General features: G+C 51.0%; 2 protein-coding genes across 3 annotated transcripts in view; one reads left to right on the top strand and one right to left on the bottom strand.

The window, feature by feature from the left end:
- Window positions 1–10,016: 10,016 nt before the first annotated feature.
- LOC132349333 (large ribosomal subunit protein eL39-like) lies at window positions 10,017–10,290 on the bottom strand. The gene has a single exon (XM_059897683.1). The coding sequence runs from the start codon at window positions 10,288–10,290 to the stop codon at window positions 10,039–10,041; it is 252 nt and encodes an 83-aa protein (XP_059753666.1). The 3' UTR covers window positions 10,017–10,038.
- Window positions 10,291–11,266: 976 nt separating this feature from the next.
- Window positions 11,267–22,143, top strand: part of PDPK1 (3-phosphoinositide dependent protein kinase 1) — an 80,483-nt gene continuing 69,606 nt past the window's right edge. For both annotated transcript variants that reach the window (XM_059896789.1, XM_059896788.1), the window contains exon 1: window positions 11,267–11,400. Coding sequence is in view for 1 of the 2 variants with exons in the window: in XM_059896788.1 (XP_059752771.1) it covers window positions 11,377–11,400 (24 nt within the window). In the remaining variant the exon portion in view is untranslated. The remainder of the gene's footprint in view (window positions 11,401–22,143) is intronic.

Consider the following 22,143-nt stretch of genomic DNA (forward strand, 5'->3'; position numbering starts at 1 on the left):
GGCTCAGGGTTGGGAGTGGCCGGATTCCAGCTCCACCCTGCCCGTGGGGTTTATGGGGCTCAGTGGGGGCAGCAGGTCCCCTCTCTGTTAGACAGATGTGTTTGAGGCCTGCAGACCCACAGGCAGATGAGCTAGCTGAAAATGAATGGAGGGCAGGAGGGGGAAGCCATGGACTACAGGCTGGAAAGCCGGCAGGAAGGGGCTTGGGGAGTGATTGTGCGGCTTCAGTTTGCCTGTGGGGCTGAGCTAAAGGGTAGGTGCACCTTGGAATGTTTAACAGGAAAGAATGGATCAATGGTCATGGAGACAAGTTAGGGAACAGGCTGGGAGGAGCCGAAGACAGGAGGGGCCTCGGGTGGGCACTGAAAAGGTTTTGGGAGGCTGGTGTGTGCGGGTGTCCTGTGGGTAGGTCTCTGTACCCTAGTTGGGTGGGCCGAGTGGAGGCCCAAGGCCACAGCGCTGGACCTGGACACGGCACCGGGCACTCCTCTCCGACCTTCAAGAGGAATCTGCACTGGCCTTGGGGCCCCTGGGCTGACCCCGGTCAACCTGCCCAACCAGAGTTCCCACTGCCTTGAGCCCTCAGGATAATTGAGGCTCCATTTCTTTTGGCTTCTTTTCTGAACAGCTCTACCTCCTGACCCAACTCCTGAGTGGGTAAAATGATCCGCTTGTGCCCTGGTGTTTACACAGCTGTGGGTGACCCAGCCTGGTGCTGGTGGGCAGCTCGGGGGTCCTCGGTGTGTGTCCTGCACCTTGCCACTGTGTTTGTCCATTAGTGTCATCCTGCAGCCTCCGGTGTCCTCTCAGCCTTGGCAACAGTCCCCCCACATTGGGAGCACAGGCTCTTGGGCTCCCTGGGTAGGACAGCTTTTTTTTTTTAATCTCTGCATTTTAATTTATTTTATTTATTTATTTTTGGCTGCACTGGGTCTTTGTTGCTGCACGCAGGCTTTTCTCTAGTTGCGGCGAGCGGGGACTACTCTTCTTTGCAGTGCGCGGGCTTCTCACTGCGGTGGCTTCTCTTGTTGCGGAGCACGGGCTCTAGGTGCGCGGGCTCAGTAGTTGTGGCTTTCCGGCTCTAGAGCGCAGGCTCAGTAGTTGTGGCGCACGGGCTTAGTTGCTCCGCGGCATGTGGGATCTTCCCGGACCAGGGCTCGAACCCATGTCCCCTGCATTGGCAGGCAGATTCTTAACCACTGTGCCACCAGGGAAGCTGGTTGCAGGTCCCAGCTGTGTTTGACGGTGAATAGGCTGGGAAGAACAACCATGTGATGCAGGCCTGAGGGATGGCCTGGGGTGGGGGCCACCTGCAGGAGCCCAATAGGGAGGAGACTTTACAGTGCCCACCAGTGCCAGGCCTCCTAGTGCTCTAGCATGTACTAGTACTCCTTCCTTCTGTCCACAATCCAAAGGGGGTTCCTGTTTGTCATCCTCATTTCTCAGCTGGGGAAACGGGGGCACCAAGTCCCAGAGCTGGTGAGCGCTGGGGTGGGGACGTGGCCTGGCCTGCCCAGCTGCCGGGCCTCTGTTAACCCTGCTACCATGCTGCCTCTCTGGGTGGAGAATCACAGAGGGGCTAGTTGAGATGGTGGTCAGCAAGAGTGACACCAGGGTAAGTGGGAGCGAATGCTGGGCTGGAAGCAAAGGGAACTGCCCCACAAAGGCCCAGTGCACAGGCTGTGTGTTGATGGAACACGGATGGCTGCTAGGGCTGGAGGGGGAGTTGACCTGGGGGCTGAAGTGGAACCACAGCGTGGGGAGCTGGGCCTTGCAGTTGGCCTGGGAGTTTGGATTTTATTTGAGGTGTGGGGGCAGCCACTGGAGTTTGTTTTGTAAAATATACGTAACATTCACCATTTTAACCATTTTTAAGTGCAAAGATCAGTGGCATTAAGTACATTCACATTGTTGTGCCACCATCACCATCATCATCTCCAGATCTCCCCAAAGTGGAACTGCACCAAGGACACTCTCACTCCCACCCCGCCTCCCCCAGCCCCGCACCCACCTCGCTTGCTTTGGTTCTGAGTTTGAGGCTGCTGGGTTTTAAACACAAGGATGCCCTGGCGTTTTAAGTGCTCCTTCCGGTTGCTGGGGGCGTGGCGGTAACAAGGAGACCCTGAGGGACTGGCTGTCGGGTGGCAGTGGGGCCAGAGACAAAGTACGGGGACAGGCTTGCTCTGGTGTGGGTGTGGACTGGGGGGGCGGGGGAGGTGACACCAGGTGTGTGTCTGAGTCACTGGTGGGTGCGGGCGACTTTCACTATTTGGAGAAACTGGAGTGGGATCCGGGGAGGGGACCTGGGGGCTCCCAGCTTCTTCGTGGCTTGTTTGGGTGTGGGTGGGAGGACTCGAGGGCCCAGCGTTGGTAAGAGAGTCTCTGCAGGGAGGTGCTCGGCCCACGCGGCCACTGCGTCACGACTCCCCTGGGTGGGGGCGGGGGACACCTGGCTGCCGAGCCTGGGCTCTGCGAGGCTTCCACTGGACGCTTCTGGACTGTGCCGAGCGCCTGCGGTTCAAGTTGGAGTCTCGGCGCTGAGGTGTCCCTCCCGAAGCCTCGGGCTTGTCATCGGGATGACGGGTCTCCTAGGCCCCGAGCTCACCGGGCACCGTGGTGGGCCATTAATGCGCTCGGGGTCGCACGAGGATTCGTGCAGGGGTTCCGGGTGGTCCCGGCCGGAGAAGCTCGATTGGGGGTTGGGGACCGACTTAAGGGCCACGCCGAACCGGGCTGTGTCCGAGAGGCGGGTCGTCCACAATGAACCTGGTCCAACCCGCTACGCCGCGCGCCAGGGCTAAGAGGACCTGCAGGTCCGGGAAGGGGTGCGGCATCCGCTGACCCGCTCCCCCTGTGCGGGGCTCCTTGCTGTGGGCGGGCTTCTCGCTCCGGCCAATCGGGGCCGCGCTGCGGAGAGCCGCGCCTCCGCCGAGCAATAGGGGTGCGCGGAGCCCTCTGACCCAGTTTAAGGGAGGCCCAGCGCCCAGACCCACCCGGCCCCGCCTCTCTGCGCCTCTTCCGTCTCCGTTCCATCGCCTGCCTATGGACCCCCCTGCACCACAACCCTCTTTTCCACGCCCCTCTGCGTCCCACTCCCCCACCGTTAACAGCTTGGTGTGGTTCTTTACAACGTGACCCTGGACTTTGTTTCCACATTTATGTCTTTGTTTTACAACCTGGGATTGCACTGTTTTGTTTTTGTTTTGGCCCGTTGTGTGGCTTGTGGGATCTTAGTTCCCTGATCAGGGATCAAACCGACGCCCTCTGCAGTGGAAGCGCAGAGTCTTAACCACTGGGCTGCCAGGGAAATCCTATGCACTTTTAATACTGCTCTGCCATTCACTATTTTTTTAAATTGAACAACGTGAAGTGGAGAGCTTCCCAGGTGGGGATGCGTGGATCTGTCTCACTGTTTTAACAAGGATGGATGTTCCTCTAAGATGCATGTTCCTTGACCTAATAACCAGATCCCACCATGGACCAGCTGGGTTCCTCCCCACCCACCCCAGCTGCCCTGGGGAGGATGGACCCTGGAGTGATGCACAGGGAACTCTGCGGATTCTGATGCTCAAGTGTATGTAGAAGGCTGAAGGGGGCCCTGCCTGGGCACTCCTTTGGGCCCTGTGGGTTCCTCCTCCATCCTGTGGCCACAGGAGGGCCACAGAAGGGTCTTCTGTATTAGTTTCTTAGTGCTGCTGGAACAAATTACCACAAACTTAGTGGTTTAAAAAGACATAAATTGGTTATTTTACAATTCTGAAGGTCAGAGTCAAAAATAAACCTCAATGGGCTAACATCGAGGTTGTGGCAGCTCTAGGGGAGAATCTGTTTTCTTACCTTTTCCAGCTGGTACATGCTGCTGGCATTCCTTGGCTCATGACCCCCTTCCATTGGCAAAGCCAGCAATGGCAGTCCAGTTTCTCACATTACATCACTCTGACCATGACTCTTTCTGTCTCTTCCATCTTTTAAGGACTCTTGTGATTATATTGGCCCTACCTGGATGATCACCTGATTTTTAAAATTTATTTATTTATTTTATTTTTTGGCTGTGTCACGTCTTAGTTGTGGCACGCATGCTCTTTGTTGCGGCAGGCTCTTCTTTGCAGCACGTGGGCTTAGTTGCCCTGCAGCATGTGGGATCCCAGTTCCCCGACCAGGGATTGAACCCGTGTTGCCTGCATTGGAAGGCGGATTCTTAACCACTGGACCACCAGGGAAGTCCCTAATCTCCTGATTTTAAGGTCAGCTCCCTAGCAACCTTAATTCCCCCTTTCCATGTAAGATAACATATTCACAGGTTGGGGGATTAGGATGTGGACATCTTTGGAAGCACTGTTATTCTGTTATTCTCCCCACCATACCTTCTAGAGAGAAGGGCCTAGGCCAGGGCTCCGCACTGCCTGGGTCTAAAGGGGACACTACATTACTACCATCAGTGTATGAAGGTGCTAGTTGCCCTACATGCTTATCGACACGGGATGTTTTCAGTCTTTGGAATTTTGACCAGTTTGGGGAGTCAACCCATTTTAAAGTTGGGGAAGCTGAGTTTCAGAGAGGGAAGCTTACTTGCCTGAGACCTCATGCAACTTTCCGTTTCCAGACTTCCAGTCTAGGTTTTTTCCTCACATAGCATGATTCATATGGGAGGATATTTACCCAGGTGGCTAGGAAATCGTTGGCTGAATTTGGCATCTTTCATCCATCCACCAGCAGCCACGAGCAAACCTCAGGCACGGTGACCAGGGACTTAGTAGGTAGAGGCAGAGACCACGCCAATATCTTTTTTTTTTGGTTGCGTTGGGTCTTCGTTGCTGCACATGGGCTTTCTCTGGTTGCAGTGAGCAGGGGCTACTCTTCCCTTGCGGTGCGCAGGCTTCTTATTGTGGCTTCTTGTTGCGGAGCATGGGCTCTAGGTGCGTGGGCTTCAGTAGTTGCAGCACTCAGGCTCAGTAGTTATGGCACACGGGCTTGGTTGCTCTGCAGCATGGGGGATCTTCCTGGACCAGGGATCGAACCCATGTCTGCTGCATTGGCAGGCAGATTCTTAACCACTGCACCACCAGGGAAGTCCCCCCCATTATCTTTTGAGAGTCCCCGTGTCTCTCCCTAACTGGATGCGTCCTAACTGGTCTCCCTACCTCCCCTTTTCCAGGTAGAGCACTTTCTTCCCAGGCTCACTAAACCTCCGGGGGTGCGGGCCTGGCCTGCTTCTCTTACCTTGTCTCTCCCTGCGTCCTAGCAGGATTGGAGTCCTGGCTCTGCCCTTGACCAGCTGTGGTGGCCAGCCTTGAAGATGGCCCCCAGCGATCCCACCTTCTGGAACTCACACCCTCCTGCAGTTCCTCCCGCGTGGTACCAGGGGTACCCTGTGACCCACAGACCGTGTCAGAAGTGATGCTATATCGCTTCCGAGATTAGGTTATAAAAGTCACTGCAGCTTCAATCTTGGGTGTTGTTCTCTAGACTCATTCACTCTGGGGAAAGCCAGCTGCTGTGGCATGAAGACAGACAGCCCTGTGGAGGGGCCCCCATGATGAGGAACTGAGGCTTCCAGCAACAGCTGGGTGAATGGGTCATCTTGGAAGTGGATCCTCCAGCCTCAGTCGAGCCTTTCAATGACAGCCTGAGCTGACAACTTGCCCACAACCTCATGAGAGACCCTGAGACAGGACCATCTAGACAAACTGCTCCCGTATTCCTTATCCACAGGAACCATGAGATCATCAATGTGTGCTGATTTATGCCTCTAAGTTTTGAGATCATTTGTTGCACAGTACTAGATAATTAACACTAGCTGTGTGATGTTAGGCAGGTTCTGTAGCCTCTGAACCCCAGTTTCCTCCCTTGCGCCACGAGGGTTATAGAAGTGAGTGAAACATAGGAAACAGCACAGGCCAAGTGCAAGCACAGGGCCTGGTTTGCAACAAGTGCTCCACACGCATGGGCCATGTGCTTAAAGCAGCCTCCCAGCCCCCTCCCAGGATGGTTACAGTCATCCTCCTGCCCCTCCCTGGGCGGAACATGACCTCACAACATTAGGCCGAGCCATTGCGCTTTTGGCCTGAGGTCACTCTCAAGCCAGCCAGGGATAGAGGCTCTGGGCCAGGAAGGGACAGATCAGAGCCGTGGACCGTCCCTCCCCTTTCTCCAGCTGGGGCGCCAATGAACTGTGCTGGGCCAGGTGAGTCCATCTCCCTTCCTGCCCACTGTCCTGGGATGGGCAGCCAAACCCAGCCCATGGAGGGGGTGCCCTGCCTCTCGCAAGGTGAGAGGAGTGGCCTGGCGTGGCTTGGGCTTTGCACGCTGGCTGCCTTTCGGGCCCCGGTGAAGACTGAGAATTGTCCTTCGTTCTTCTTTCAGCTGCCCCTCCCTGCCCTGCCCCTGCTTCCTGCTCAGCTGACTTCTTCAGGGCCATGGCCTCCCCCTCTCCCCTCACCCCTTCCCCTGAAGCTGGCTGTGTGTGTGATCCCCTCCACCTGCTCTCCAGCAGGCTCTAGTGTCGACCACAGACGTTTTCCTCAAGCTTTGTTCACCTCCCTGTTTTTCCTTGCATAACTCAAGATCCCCATTGGCCATGCTTTGGTGTCATAGACTCTAATTTAAAAAAAGCTAAGACTCCAGTTCATATTCTGTAACTTGCTTCTCTGCCCTTACTCTTTTTCTGTGTTAGAGCTTTGCCCTGTGCTTTTCAGCAGCTGCAGAGAATTCAGGAGGAATGTACCTAATTTACTTTACCACTCTCTTGATAAATATTTTGGTTGTTTCTTTTTCTTTTATGCTTTTTGCTTCTTATTAAAGCCATGTGGTCATAGACATCCTCACACAGCTTTACATTAGCAAGTGAGAGCTTCTTAGAATTTCCATGAAGAAGATATACCAATTTATTAATCATTATTTGCATCAATGTTTAAGAGGCCAAACAGCCCTAGAAAGGCTTGTAATGAAAAACGGCAGCCCCCGCCACATAGCTCCCTACTCACAGCCCAGTTACCACTGGTTTAAGTGTTCTTCCTATCATTTCTGTCCATCTTTCTAAATAATATCTTTGTACTTTATGATTTGCTTTATCACTTGTAGTCATTATCTATTGCCTTTCTGTTAAAAGAGGTGAGAATCCAGCTCTCTCATGCCCCACTTCCTCTCCGGGTCCTGCCAGGGTGGAGTATAGTAATTACCGGTTGAATCAGTGCATCTGTGTTATGCCTGTAAATATCACTCAGTGCTGAGATGAGTGAGCTGCCTCGTGAACTGCGATTGTGCTTTCTTTTTTTTTTTTTTAATTTATTTTAATATTTATTTATTTTTGGCTCTGTTGGGTCTTCGGTGCTGTGCGCGGGCTTTCTCTAGTTGTGGAGAGCGGGGGCTACTCTTTGTTGTGGTGCACGGGCTTCTCACTGCGGTGGCTTCTCTTATTGCAGAGCACTGGCTCTAGGCAGAGCACTGGCTCCAGGCTCGCGGGCTTCAGTAGTTGTGGTGCATGGGCTTAGTTGCTCTGCGGCATGTGGGATCTTCCCAGACCAGGGATTGAACCCGTGTCCCCTGCACTGGCAGGCAGATTCTTAACCACTGTGCCACCAGGGAAGTCCCGTGTGCTTTGTCTTTGGTGTGGCTGTTTTTCTGAAATTTTTCTCATCTGTCTGTCAGCTTCTTAATTCAATTTTTTAATGTGGTGAAACCTATCATAGAATCTATCATTTTCAGTATTTTGGGGGAGCCCTCTGAAGCCTGCTCGCTTCCCTTGGGTCTGAGGAATCTTGGGATTTCTTCCCTTTATCCATATCAATTGCACCTTCTCCCTGGGCACTCCTGTGCCCCAACTTACCTGATTTTCTTTCTTCCCCACAGTACTTATTACCTTCCAACATCCCATAAGATGTGCTTATTTATTATGGTTGCTGCCCCCCCTGCCCCCCACCGGTGGTATCAGAGTGCCACGAGGGCAGAGATTTTTGTGTGTTGTTCACCAATGAATTGCCAATGTCTACCACAGTGCTTGGCACGGAGGGGAGGTGCAATACATGCTTGTTGAATGGACAGTTCCTGGGACTTCCATTTATTGCCCACCTGTGTGCTTACCCCCTCATTTGGTGAAGCTCATGCTTCAGTAACTTTCTGAGAAAGGGTGCTTGTGGGATACACACACACACACACACACACACACACACATTTTTTGGTCATGCCACGTGGCTTGTGGGATCTTAGTTCCCTGATCAGGAATCGAACCCACGTCCCCTGCATTGGAAGTGCAGAGTCTTAACCACTGGACGGCCAGGGAAGTCCCAAGATATATATTTTTAGACTCTATAGCTATATATATATTTACATTCACATTTAACGTTGTGTCTGGCAAATTTCTTCAGTTGTAAGATGGTAATAAACATTGAGTATCTCAAGGTTGTGGCGAGAAGATAAAGTGGTTAGCATTCTTTGAGGATAAGGTATTATTACTTTGTGAGGATTGAAATAAATAGAAAATAAGAGTTGTTGGGAGGCAGTTGAGCCCAGTGGCCAAGAGCAGGGCGTCAGTGTTGTTCGGGGCTGGTTTTGAGTCCTGTGCTCTGTAACCTAGTAACTCTGTGACCAAGAGTAACAAAGTCACTGAAGCCTTGGTTTCCTCATGTAAAGAATGGAAATGGTCGTAGTACCTATTGTTTGAGGCAAAATCCAATACACTGCTCTTAATATGCAGTAGTGGTTATTGACGTAGTATAATGTTGGATGTGGCTTGGTATGGGAGCCAGAGCAGTGTCTACCTTGGACTTGTCTTTGTGTCTCCTGAGGGTGAGAGTGTCTCACTCTCAGAGTGGGGTAGGCAATTAGCAATTTGCAGCAAAAGTCCTGAGGGGGATACTGGCATTTTGACCCAGCAGTTACGTCTACTAAGAATTTATCCTAAGGGAAGAAGTAAGCATGTGCCTGGATTGACATGCAGGGCCTTGTTCATGAGGTAGAAGTCTGGGAACCACTTCAGTGTCAGGAGGGAGCTTGATCACTACATGGACCTATAGACTCTAGGCTTCCTCCAGTGGGGTCCTCTGTAGCCCTTACAACTGAGGAAGGCAGTAATCAGATATCAGGAGAGCTAGACAGGGTACACGATGATACACTGGTAAGTGAAAAAAGTGAGTATCAAAACAGCGGCAGCCTGGGCCTCCCCTGGTGGCGCAGTGGTTAAGAATCCGCCTGCCAAGGCTGGGAACATGGGTTCGATCCCTGGTCCGGGGAGATCCCACATGCCATGGAGCAACTAAGCCCGTGTGCCACAACTACTGAAGCCTGAGTGCCTAGAGCTCATGCTCCGCAACAAGAGAAGCCACCGCAATGAGAATCCCGCGCACCACTACGAAGAGTAGCCCCTGTTTGCCGCAACTAGAGAAAGCATGTGGGCAGCAACAAAGACCCAACGCAGCCAAAAATAAATAAATGAATAAATTTAAAAAAAAAAACAGTGGGAGCCTTCTGAGGGATATGGGTTACATTTGCCTTTCTATTGGTTATTTATTTATTATTAATTAATTAATTAATTTTTGGCTGCGTTGGGTCTTTGTTGCTGGGCACGGGCTTTCTCTAGTTGGGGTGAGCGGGGGCTACTCTTTGTTGCAGTGTGCGGGCTTCTCATTACGGTTGGTTTCTCTTTGTTGCGGAGCACGGGCTCTAGGCATGTGGGCTTCAGTAGTTGTGGCACGCAGGCTCAGTAGCTATGGCTCGCGGGCTCTAGAGCATAGGCTCAGTAGTTGTGGTGCACAGGCTTAGTTGCTCCTCGGCATGTGGAATCTTCCCGGACCAGGTATCGAACCCGTGTCCCCTGCATTGGCAGGCGGATTCTTTTTTGTTTTTTTCCAACAAAAGGTTTTATATTTATTACTGAGTTACACAGTGAACAGTGGTGAGGAAAGATCAAAAAAAGAGGAGAGAGCCATTCCATTTCTCCCATCAAACACAGGCAGCTGTTCCAGACACTAGTGATGTTATGATACAGTAAGATGCAATTGACATTGATAGCATAAATGTGTGCCACTTCATATGTGAGGCTCCTTATAGACCCAGCTTGGTTCTTCTCCAATGTCTTCTCTTGGAGTTGTACCTGATTTTATTACCAGTTTTCATTCGAATCCATTGGGGAATGGGACGATTCTCCTTTTGTTTCTTGGCCAGGAATCGCTTGATCCTGAAGGTCTTGTGAGAAGACATGGCGAGGAGCAAATTCAACCACACATAGGATGGGGGATGAGAAAAGAGCGGCAGGCGGATTCTTAACCACTGTGCCACCAGGGAAGCCCTAGACATGAAAATTCCTTAATAAGAGTAAGCACCAAGTGAATGTTCGCAGCCATCAGTGCTATGCAACAGTTAATTCTGGCCAGTGGGATGAGGGATTCACTTATCTTACTGTTACTTCTCTGTATTGTCTAAATCATTATTTTAAAAAATGAACATGTATTTCTTTTGGAAATAGAAAAAAAGTTATTTTAAAATATGCAAACCTTCAGGTAGCAAGGCGATTCTAATTTTGTTTGAAACAACATCATCTTAGAACAAAGTGAATGAATGAACTTAATGCCCCTGAACTCCAAAATGGTTAAGATCGTAAATTTTATGTGTATTTTACCACAATTTTAAAAAGCAACAATATCACCGTCATCAACAACAATAACAACTACCAAAAAATTCAACATCATCATCGTCAACAACAACAGCTCCAAAAAAATTTATAAGCAGAGTAGAAAGTTCTGAAGGTGTCCCTGGGACTATTAGCAGTGATGAGATGGGATTGTTTTCTGCCATATAGCTATGGCTTTAGAGCCTAGATTTCCTTCCGCGAACACTTCTTAGTTTTGCAACTAGTGAAGTTGCTCCTCTCGATGTTTACTCAGAGCCCCGCTCCGGAGTCGAAGCTGCACGGTTGGAGCCCAGCCCCACTCCCCCCTCGGGGCCGACCCCAGCGAGCCTCAGTTTTCCTGTCTGGCAGCGGGGATGACAGCTCGCCCGGTCCCGCGCCCGGCCCCACCCTGCGGCCCTGGGATTGGCTCGCGCGGGGTTCCCCCCCAACACCCCGCGCCCGAGGCGGGGCCGAACCTCTCCCGCCTGCCGGGCCCCAACCCGGAAATGCAGCTCGGAGGCGCCGGCTGGGCTGGCCGGGGCAGCGGCAGAGCGACGGTGAGTGTGACCAATGGACGCCGGCGGCGGCGGCGGTGCGGCGGAAGTCCCGCCTGGCGTCGCGCGGGGGCGGGGCGGCGCTGGGGGTGGCAGGCCGCGGGGCGGGCGCAGGATGCGGGCGGCCATTGCTGGGGCTCCGCTGCGGGGAGGAGGACGCTGAGGAGGCGCCGAGCCGCGCAGCGCTGCGGGGGAGTCGCCCGTGCAGACGCGGGGCCCATGGCCAGGACCACCAGCCAGCTGGTGAGTGCGCGGCAGCCGCCCGGGCGCGCCGGCCCGTCACCCCGCCAAGCGCGGCGGTCGCCGGGGCCCGGCGGGGCGGCCCGCGGTCCCGGGGGCCGGGCGGCGCCTCACCTGCGGCGAGCGGCTGGGCCGGGGACCGTGGGCGCCGTGGGGGCGACGCTTGGCTGCTGCAGGAAGCTCTGGCCCGGGTGAGGCGGGCGCCGGCCCGGCGGGGGCGCTGACAGGCGCGCGGAGGGCGGGGGAGGCCGGGGAGGTGTCACTGGCCCGTCGCGGTGGAAGTGCTTGGAAAGTTTGTTTTCGGCGCGGCGCGGCCTGAGGCAGGCCTCCGGGGTTACCTTTCGTTCTGTCTGCAGAGGAACCGCCCCGGGCCTTCACCTGGGACGGGGTTCCTGTGCCTCCGCTTGCAGGGAAAGCGGGACGTGCGAGTTCTTGCTCGAAGCACCTGATGCTCGGGCCCCTCCGAATTCTCGGTTGGGGTGGAGTCTGATACACTCGGATATGCTCCTTTCCCGGCCCGGTGGGGCGGCGTTTCGGTGCTTCTCATGCCTCGGGGCTCCGCTCCGGCACCGGCATCGGTGTGATGGGAAGCCTCCTCGAGGCCGGCCTTGAAACCACCACCGCGGGCAAGTGAGCGTGACCGGGCGGAAGGATTTTAGGGGGAAGGAAAGAGATAAAGCACTTGTTGGGTTAAATGTTTTGCTGCAAGTATCGTTAGTGTTTCTGTGTTTTCTTTCTGTTGCTAAAAGTATCCCTAGTGTTTTTATGTTTGCCCTCGGTTAAGTTCGGGAGTCTTGGGAAGATGGTTTAAGGATTTATACCTTGTATGCGAATGTGAAGAATGGAAGAATGTCGAGACAGCTTGCAAAGTCTGGTTCAAAAGGCAAATCCCTTAAATGAGGGAAAACCCAAGAAATTTACATTACACCTTATTTTCCACGGTAGCGGCTGTTAATCTTTCTGAGGAGTCATGGGCCCTTTTGAGAATCTGACCCAAGATCTGAGTCCCCTCCTGAGAAAACCGCACGGCTTTACTGAATTTTGTAGTTACTTCAGGAGGCTCTTGATCCTTCTGGAGCTGGTCCGTGGACTTGAGGTTGAGAACGCTGCTTTGTAGAGATGGGTGATACTCTGAAGTCTGAGAGGAGGAGGACCTGTTCAGTTGAGAAAAATGGTGAAAGGCCAAGGGATGTCTTTGACTCTTGCGACATGTGTGGTTGTACCGCGGGGTGCCTGGGCTAAAGCGCAAAAACACGAGTTAGGCTGCTTGGCGGACCTCAGTGGCGGCTGGGGCTGACAGTGATCATGGAAGTTTGTAAGACGAACTTTCACACAGTGATGCTATTGCAGTACAAGGTGTGCGCTCTGATGGCGTCCAGGGGAAGAGGAAGAGCATATCGTGTCATAGTCTTGGTAGTTCCATGTGATGGACAATTGACATCTGGAGTTTCTTTGCAGAAGGCAGCTTTTTAGTACAAAAAGACTGGAATCCGGTGAGAAGAAATGAATTACAGAATAAAGGATGGACCTCCCCATCAGGAAGCGAGAGGAACTAGGCTTTTGTGTTTTCATCAGCTACATTTGTCCACATGTATGTGAGAATATGCTGTATTTCCCATCAATAACGGCAAAGATGCCCCCAGTAGTGGATTTTTCATCTGGGGACAGATAGATTTGCACTGTTCAAGTGAGTTTGCACCTGGATTTTTAAGGTGGCACTTTAGGAGAGGCCCCGTCCCAATTACTTTCCCGCTTCTTTACTTGTGTACGGGCAGCGGGGGAGCAGTATGAGTTGGGAAGTCTGGAAATGGCCCAGCCCAGTTTGGTACTACGGTGAGCCAGAGGGTGTCAGAACCATTTATTGAGCACTTACGTCAAGGCAGGCACTTTGCAAGATAGCTCACACCGTGTTGCTTGACTTCTGTCAAAAGTGTTGTGAGATAGGTGTCGCTCCCATTTTACAGGTGCAGAAACTTCAGTTTCCACAGTGCAGAGAGGTTAAGGACCTGCCTAATATATAGAGTGCAGTTTGAACCCACGTCTGAGCGATGGCAGAGGCCTGGGTGCCACCCTGCCCCTCCTGGGAGGGGCGCCCTGAGGGAGGGTCGCAGCCCTCTGTCTGGGGAAGTCCTCAGTGCCACTGCCCAGGACGTCTTCCTGGGGGTTGTGTGTGTCCTCGGACTGCCGTGTGGGAGGCAGGAGGGACATCTTCTCGTGGAAGGACAGCACACTTAGCTATTTCTTTGGGCAGATGGCTGAACTCTGTGACCCCTGGACCCTGTTTCAGCCTCACGCTGTCAGAAAGCAGCTGTTTGGAAAGAGGCTCTGGTCCCTCCTTATTTAAGGGCTGATATTCTGAATGGGTGAGGTTTGGAATCCTTGCTTCTTAAAAAATTGTGCAACGATTTTGTTAAAGGTAAAACTGTTGATTAGGGAGAGTGGTTCCTTGCACACTCTAGGGTGGCTTTTGCAAGGGTGGCTGCATCTGTGTGGGAAGCCAGTGGGGAAGGCAGAGAACTTGGAAAGAAGTGGGTTCTGATTTTCACACACCCTTTTGGGGAGCTTCTCATGTGGCCTCGTGCAGTATGATGTATTTGTGATGCCCCTACAGCACTTACTGTGCCGAGTCCAGAGGTGGCAAGGTGAGGTCCCTATACTAATAAAAGGTGGAAGTGTAGGTTTGTTCTAGTCTTCTGACATGCGTTTATAAGAAGGATGACAGCAGCAGCTTGTGGCGATATGGGATCTGAAAAGAGGCCTTGGGCAGCTCTTCAAAGCAGGACTTGGCCTCTAGGCTGCCTTTTTTTTTTTTTTTAGATATGTAAGATACATTTATATAATGATAAGTGTAATGAAGAACATACTACAGGATAATGGGTTACAATGACGAGGGTGGGGGGCAGGGTGGACTGGCGGTGGCACTTGAGACTTGAGTCAGTATACACAGTCTAGGCTGCCTTTAGCACAGGTTTGGGGAGGAGGAAAAGGCAGCTCCTGGGTGGGTCCCCCTCTTCAGTCTGTGCCTTTGTCTGCTGAGCCACCTAACACGGGGTTTGGGTGCATGTAGGGCAAGTGTGTAATGAACTGGGAAGCGCTGCAGAAATGAGGGGGTGAACAACGTTGGTCCGTTCTGAGTTGATGGTGTGAGGAGAGCCTCCACTGGCCCTACATTTTGTCCCTTCCTGAGTAGTATCTTCTTTGGAAACGGACTTTGATGGAATCCCACGTGATACTTCACTTCTGTGACTATGGAGCAAGGAGCCACTGCTGAGGAACACTTGATGCAGAAGTGACTCCCTCAGCAGGTGTGAGGATTGGGGCCAACGTGTGCGTGCTCTGCGCCTGCCCTTGTGATGACAGCTGGCCATAGGGGTGCGGAGCACAGTTGTTTTGAAGGCAGGTTCAAAGGGCAGATCACCGGGGAGGAAGTGCTGGTGTGGAAACTGTAAGTTTTGGACATGTGTTGTTAAGGCCTTTTCAGTAGTGCATTCTTCCGTAACTGGATTGCATTCTTGTTCACTGTGATACCAAACCCTTTTAAAAAATAACTTAAATATTGAGAACCAGTCGTGTATCCAGTCTCTAGATGAAACAACAGCCAGAGTGCATTTTCTCAAGAGCAGTGGGGAACATGTTCTGATGATGATGTCTTAGAGGAGAAAGACCTGTTGGGTTCATGGTGGTTCTTGGCGGGGGGTGGGTGGGGGTCTGTTTTCTGTGCTCGACGCTGGTTGCATTTATATAGTTGCATGAAGTCTGCTTCCATCCTCTTGGTCTAGAAAATTTTTCTAATTTAAAATGGAATTTTATTATTTATTATTTTTTATTTGGCCACACCGCATGGCATGCGGGATCTTAGTTCCCCGACCAGGGATTGAACCTGCGCCCCCTGCAGTGGAAGTGCAGAGTCTTAACCACTGGACCGCCAGGGAAGTCCCTAAAATGGAATTTTTATCCCAAGAAATTCCAAGTTGTTTTGAATGTGTTAAGAGAGAGAGTTCATTATAAAGCATTTACATGTGCGGGCTTCAAATCCCTTATCAGAGCAACTGATTCAGGTTTCTGTTTAAATAGTTGGATTACACATAGGCTCACAGAAGCGAGAACTGACAGCACCGCAAACTCTGTGTGTGAAAAAGAGGGACAAATCTGACCTTAGCAGCTCATGACTGGGTGCATGGCCCACAGAAGAACAAACAAGTGTGGTTTCCATCTGGAGTGTAGTCGAGGGGCCTGATGAAGGTGAGCACATAGTTCCTGGTGGCCTGGTGACCTCCTCTATCCTACAGATAGGATTGTGTGCCCTCTGTACCAGCCACTTGCAGCCTTCGAAATATTTAAAGATGTGGTTTGAAGGTATGTCTGGAGGTCCCTGTCTTCTGCCTGTTTGTGGAGCTGGTGGCAGGTCTGCCCACACTGGAGAGGGCTGATGAGAGGCTGTGTGTGTGTCTCTCCTGGCAGTATTTCAGTCAGAATGTATCTGGGTAAAAGCTTATTTAACAATGAATTCATTGTTAAAGTCTCATTCTTCAACCTGTTTTTCTTTTTTGGAATTAATTTTACTGCAGCAGGAGTTGTATCTCAAAGTGACAGCCTAATATTGGATGCTGTCAAAGAAGGTTGATAAGATTCGCCGGGAGGCTTGAAGCCACATTGAAGTTCTCCTTAGTGCTTTGACCTGCAGTGGAAACCTGTGGGAAAAGGGGCTTGGAGTTAACTTTTCTATCTTCCCTCCCTGTTTCTGGAAGATTTGGGAAAACAGGGGCTGCAGTGGACCTGGGAACTCTGCCCCGTCCAGGGGGAGAAGGTTTACCTTGCAGACCTTGCTCTTGCACCGGGTCTGAAGTGCAGTCGGTTCTTGTGCTCGATGGTGGCGTGGCTGTGGACGCCCTCCTGCAGTGAAGGAAGTAGTTATGTCTGGAGGGGGATGGCCGCACTGCGTGCTCATCACACGCTCTCGCCTGTGGGGCTGAAAACATTGACACATTTTTTCCCTAGTTTTCCCTTTCCTGGTGAGGAAGTGAGTTGCTAGTGGGGGTCCCCAAATTCCAATGCTCCTGTGACTTCCCCTGCTTTTCTTGGCGTGTCACTTAGCTCCTCCTCCGCGAGCGTCACTCAGTTGCCCGTGCCATGTGGCCTCTCTTCCCAGCCTATAAAGCCCAGGACAGTGTCCAGGATGTTCTTGGCTGCCAGGTTTTCCTCTTTAGGCCCTTCCTCTTTGCCTGAAGAAATTCCCCTCAGTGGAAACACACCAGCCTCCCCACCCCCTGGCTGTGAAGCCTTTTCTGGCCAATCAGCTTCTTTGTGTCCCCGCTACGGCCCTTTGGTCTGCATCAGCTTTTGTTATATATTCAATGTTTTGTTTCTCGAAAACAGGTTCTGTACCTTGTTATGTATATATCTCTCTAAACTTGGAGTCTAGATGGTTTCTGTTACTCTTTTTCACGCTTTCTCTTCATGGTTCTCATACCCGGCATATTTGTGACAAGCTTGTCTTACCATTTTTGCTACTTATTAACGAAGACATCTCTGAATCCTGCATGTGTATTCTGACTCCCTGTGTTCAGAGCTGTATATGTTTGAGGGATGGAGGGTCTCATCATAAACTGTTTGTTGCTTAATATGAAAGCATTCCAAACTAGGAAGAAGTCAGATGGTTAAAAACATGGTCCCATGTACCATTTCTTCATTGTCTGAGGAAATATAATTCAAAAAATGGATGGCTCTTTTTTCTCTATATATATTATACCACCTACCCTTTTACCACTTTTCAGCCCTTGAAAGGTTGTATTTGAAAGCCATTGGTTCCTTTTTATACTACAGTCCTTCCTGGGAAGTTTTGGTGATCAAATGTCAGGTTAAATCTGGATTAGTAAGTGTTAGTGTCAAGCATACAGTATTCTGGGCTGAGGCTCTCCATGTTGGCACTGCTGCGCTGCTGTGCCAACAGGCAGGGGTGAGCCCTGCCATGGACCACTGTCCTCATGTGGTCAGACCCTGAGTGTCTAACTTGTAGAAGAGCCAGCGTCGGCTTTGTGGACCCTGCAGGTGGGCCCTGAGGATCAGGATGACCCTAGCAGATTCTCTGACCAGAAGCCAAGCTGCTTTCCCCTCATGACGGAAGCAGCCACCCTGCTCTGCGGTCCCTTTGGCACACCTCTCTTTGCTGCTTTGGGTAAGATCAGAGAGAGCTTTTCCCAGCCCTTGGCTTTGCTCTAATTTCTAAGAGTGTCCTGTCTTAAGAGGAGCACATGCTCTGTGGGTGTGTGCAGTGCCACAGCTGTGCCCCTGGCTGTGAGGGGCTCCACCTTCCTGAGATGGTTGTGCGGCTGGTGGTCCTGGGGGATCCCAACACTCAGTGTCTGAGCAGCCCACCTTGTCTTGGGTTTTCCTGCCATGCACCTGTGCACGGATGTGGGGTGAACGAGTGTGAGTGAGAGAGCCACCAACCTAGGAGGAGGGCGGGAGTGGATGGGAACTTCAGACCTAAGTGTGTGCCAGCACTGGCCGTGAGCAGTGCTTCTCCTTTGGGAAATGGTGGGAACAGCCCAGTCTTTGGGAAAATTGCCCGAATACCGGCTCTGCTCAGGCATGTTCTTAGGAAAGTCTGATCCGTGGCAGCTAGGCCCTGGGGAAGCAGGTAAGTTAGCAAGCCAGGAAGCTTGATAACTGCTCATTTCCGGGGTCCTGTCATTATTAACCGGCTTCCTTCCAGAGGGTGAGCCCTTAGCCATTCTGCATTTTTCTCTCAGAGTGGCCTGTGACTTAGCCTGGACTGGAGACTGAGAGAATAAACTGTTTCCTCAGTGCACAGTCTCAGAAGCTCAGCCCATACTACCCTCTTTTTCCATTGTTAACTCATTTTTTTCTTCCTGCAGTTTGGCATTTTTCTTTCATGGGTTTTTTTCGTTGGTCAAAATTATAGTCTGCTGATTGTATGTACATAGCTGTTATTATCAGATATACAGTTTTAAAGTTGTGCATCTAAATATAGATTTTATTTGCGAACACATTTATTTTCATTCCTAGAAAAACAAAACTCATACAATCTAAGTGCTTTTTTTTTTTTTTTTTTTAAATCTTAGAAAACTCTTTTACCCAGAAGCGCTGGCATTGAGCTTTGTGTTTCGGGGGAGTGGGGGGTGAGGATGGTCAGTTGGTGAGTTAGGAGAAGAGGCATCAACAGAACAGGGCTCCATGCTTATGCCCTGAAGGAATCCTTGGGTGAAAAGGACCTGATGTGCAGCTCAGTGGGTGGGGGGCAGCCTACGTGCGCACTCTCACCCCTCTGTGACCCCCTTAACCATGGCCCCGCTTCAGGGGCTGAGGGGAAATGGTCAACAGTGCGGCCAGAAGGGAGGGCAGTGCTCTGCCAGGAGGGGGTGGCCGGCCTTTGTAGGGCTGCTGCAGTGGGGAACACAGAAGAACCTGGCCCCAGGGTGCACCGAGCAGGGGGGCTTTCATGGCAGGGGCAGCCCGGAGGGCAGGGGAGAAGGGAAGTGGCTGAGTGTGGAGGAAGTTCAAGGAGGGAGCGCCAGTTTTGTGTGCTGGGAAGACCAGGTGGCTGTGCTTGCCTAGTGCTTTCTCGGGGAGACCTGCTGTGCTTCCAAACACGGATGTCTTTTGGACAGTGCATGATGAAGGTGGTGGTATTTGGAAATTTATACTGAATTTATTCAGTGTCAGGTTTTTTTCCCTTCCTTTCAAGTGTATTATTTTCCTTCAGTAGCCCTATATTTTTCAAATTAGTATTCAGTATGGACTCTGAGTCAAGTTGTTTTTTTTTGTTGTTTCGTTTTGTTTTTGGCCGCGCTGCACTGCTTCCCTGAGCAGGGATCGAACCCGTGCCACCTGCAGTGGAATCGCAGAGTCCTAACCACTGGACCACCAGGGAATTCCCCTGAGTCAAGTTTTTAATGACACAGGATGTTTTCAGATCCTTTAAGTTTGCTTGAAGCTATCAAAATAGCCTCCAAACAAACTTATTTTTAAAATAAACTTGAGGGACTTCCCTGGTGGTCCAGTGGGTAAGACTCCACATTCCCAATGCAGGAGGCCCGGTTTTGATCCCTGGTCAGGGAACTAGATCCTGCATGCGACAACTAAGAGTCCACATGCTGCGAGTAAATGTGCCGCACGAAGATTGCGCATGCCACAACTACGACCTGGAGCAGCCAAAATAAATAAATAAATATTTAAAAAATAAACTTGATTTTTGGAATAACTTTAGATACATAGAAAGGTTGCAAACACATCACAGAATTCCCATAATACCCATCATCCCACTTCCCCTAATGTTAACATCTATACAACGCTGCCACGTCTGTCAAACCTAATACTTCAACATTGGTGCCACACTATTGACTGTACTGCAAACCTATTGGGATTTCCTCAGTTTCCCCCCAATGTCCTCTTCTGTTGCAGGGTCCCATCCAGGGTACCACGTTGCATTTGGTTGTTGTGTCTCCTTGGTCTCCTCTGCTCTATGACAGTTTCTCAGTCCTTCCTTGTTTGTCATGAACTTGACGCTTTTGAAGAGTACCGGTCAGGTATTTCATAGACTGTCCCTCAGTTTGGGTTTGTCTGATGTCTTTTGTTGATGAAACTGCGGTTATGGACTCAGGAAGAATCCCAAGGAAGTTGGGTGCCCCTAGTGCGTATATCAGGAGTGCCTCATGTCCATGTGACTTATCACTGGAAAGATGAAACAAGATTAGTTCTGATTGACTGGAATTAGGCCTATGGCCCTGCTCTGCTCTCTGATACTTGCTGTTTGTGTGTCATAGGATGACCACAGTATTTTTATTTTGGGAGGGAGCTTCATGCTTACCCAGTTGGATCCTTCTGGTTTCCAGATGAAGACACTTGGGACTTGGAGGGCTTCTGACTTATGTACCAGGTCAGAGCTGGCATGGGGTCCAGGTGCCTGCCTGCTCTGGCCACTTTCTGCAGGCATGGACGCTCCCAGGACACTGTGCAGGGACAGAGATGTCCCCAGGTGCCGAGTGAACCTGAACCCACTGATAGAAACGCTTTCTAATCGGGGAAGGCCCGTGTCCCTCCCTCCGGAGTATTTGGAGGCTGCTATTTGTGATCTAATTAACATTTGCCTTCATCTGCTCAGGTCCTGTGTGCTCAGTCTCTTTGTGCTTTCTTTGCAGGTAGGAGGATAGATCTGTATCACCTGGTCCTTGTGAAAGTAGGTGGTTAGCTTTGGTATGTTCTCTAGCTTTTTTTCTTTCAAGTGAAGCTATGGTGTTGTTTACTGTCTAAAGATCTTGAGTCACGGCCTGACTTGTGGGCTGTTACTTTGAGACTTTTAGATTGAAACAAGCACAGAGTTTGGAGTTTCTTCTAGCCCAGAACTCTGAAGATAGGCATATTCAGGAAAGTCATGAGTTTGGTTTGTTTTCCCACCCATCTATGGATTTGCCCCTCCAACGTCGTTTCCATATGACCACAGCAAAAACAAGACAGTTATGAAGGTAGAAATTGGTGGGAAGAAGGACCAGGGCGCTGGTATAAGGGCAAAGCACTATGAAGAAAATGACGGAGAGGGCTCCTGGCAGCAGTGGAGAGGCCTGAAGGCATTGAAGTCCCTCCCTAGGACTGACTCTAGGAGTCCGGAGGCTGTTTACGTGTTTGGGGTTGGCTAAGAGAAGGTGAAATAGAGACTGGCCTGGCCTGGCCTGCTCTTCTTTCCTTCCTCCTCCTCTCTTTGTTTCTGGTAACTGAATTCTAAGTTGGTAATTGGTGGAGGTGTGGATGAATGTCATGCTAGACAAAATAGATCTTTCTCTGCACACTGATGATGTTGTGAAGCTCTTCTGTAGGAGTTAGCCATTAACAGTGGGACAAAGTCTCTCTGTCTCAGTTGGCCATTATTGTTCCCAATAAGAAACTCGTTATTCAGAATTTGCAGATAAAGGCCCAGGAAAGGAAAGCATCTGTTAAAGGAGCCTTTTCAGGTGTCAGGATAGGCATTCTTAGTTAGAAATAAGCTGGGTCTCTCTCCTTCCGTTGCAAAACCATGTAAGTTTACACTGCTGGAAGGGTGTTCCTGCCAGATGATGTTGATATATATGGCCAGTGGCATTCTGGGCGCTGGTTTGTTTTTCTCCTATTTCAAAGAGAGAGGAGCTTCAGAGGATTAAAAACCAAAAGTCTGACCACATTAATCTGGCTTTTTTTTCTTTTTAAACAGGATAATCTGTTTGGGTGATTAGAACAGTTATCCATATCACTGTGGTTGTATGTTTATGTGTGGGAAACACCAATGGAGGGTAAACAAAATCTAGGGCATTTTAGGGAAGTTCCAACAGGTCCGTTTGCTGCTTTCAAGGATCGTGCACCTTGCTGGGGGAGGTGCACAAGCTGTGGGCCGGCAAGGACAGATTACAGTGCAATCCCCACTGAGGTTGAAGGACACAGGAGGAGGAGAGGGCATGGCTAGTGGGTCAGTGTCAGCAAGGGGAACGTAACGGGGCTGCTGAGGATCCCCAGCGCAGAAGAGGGGAAGGGGGGGCTGGAGGGGAGGGGTTGGGAGGGCTGGAACCCTAGAGAACGGTTCTCATTTCATTGAAAATGCCCATGTGCTCTAGATTTTATTTTAGCCGTTGACCTTTCAGTCTTGGAGGCTGAGGGAGGTTTCCTTTAAGGAGCTGGGGTTGGAAGCTGGAGAGTGGGAAAGAGGAGCCCCAGAGTTCAGCTCCTCTGGGTAGAAGGGGAAACAGCTCAGTACCTGCT

The sequence above is a fragment of the Balaenoptera ricei genome, chromosome 15, assembly GCF_028023285.1.
Source record: "Balaenoptera ricei isolate mBalRic1 chromosome 15, mBalRic1.hap2, whole genome shotgun sequence".
Taxonomy (NCBI): domain Eukaryota; kingdom Metazoa; phylum Chordata; class Mammalia; order Artiodactyla; family Balaenopteridae; genus Balaenoptera; species Balaenoptera ricei.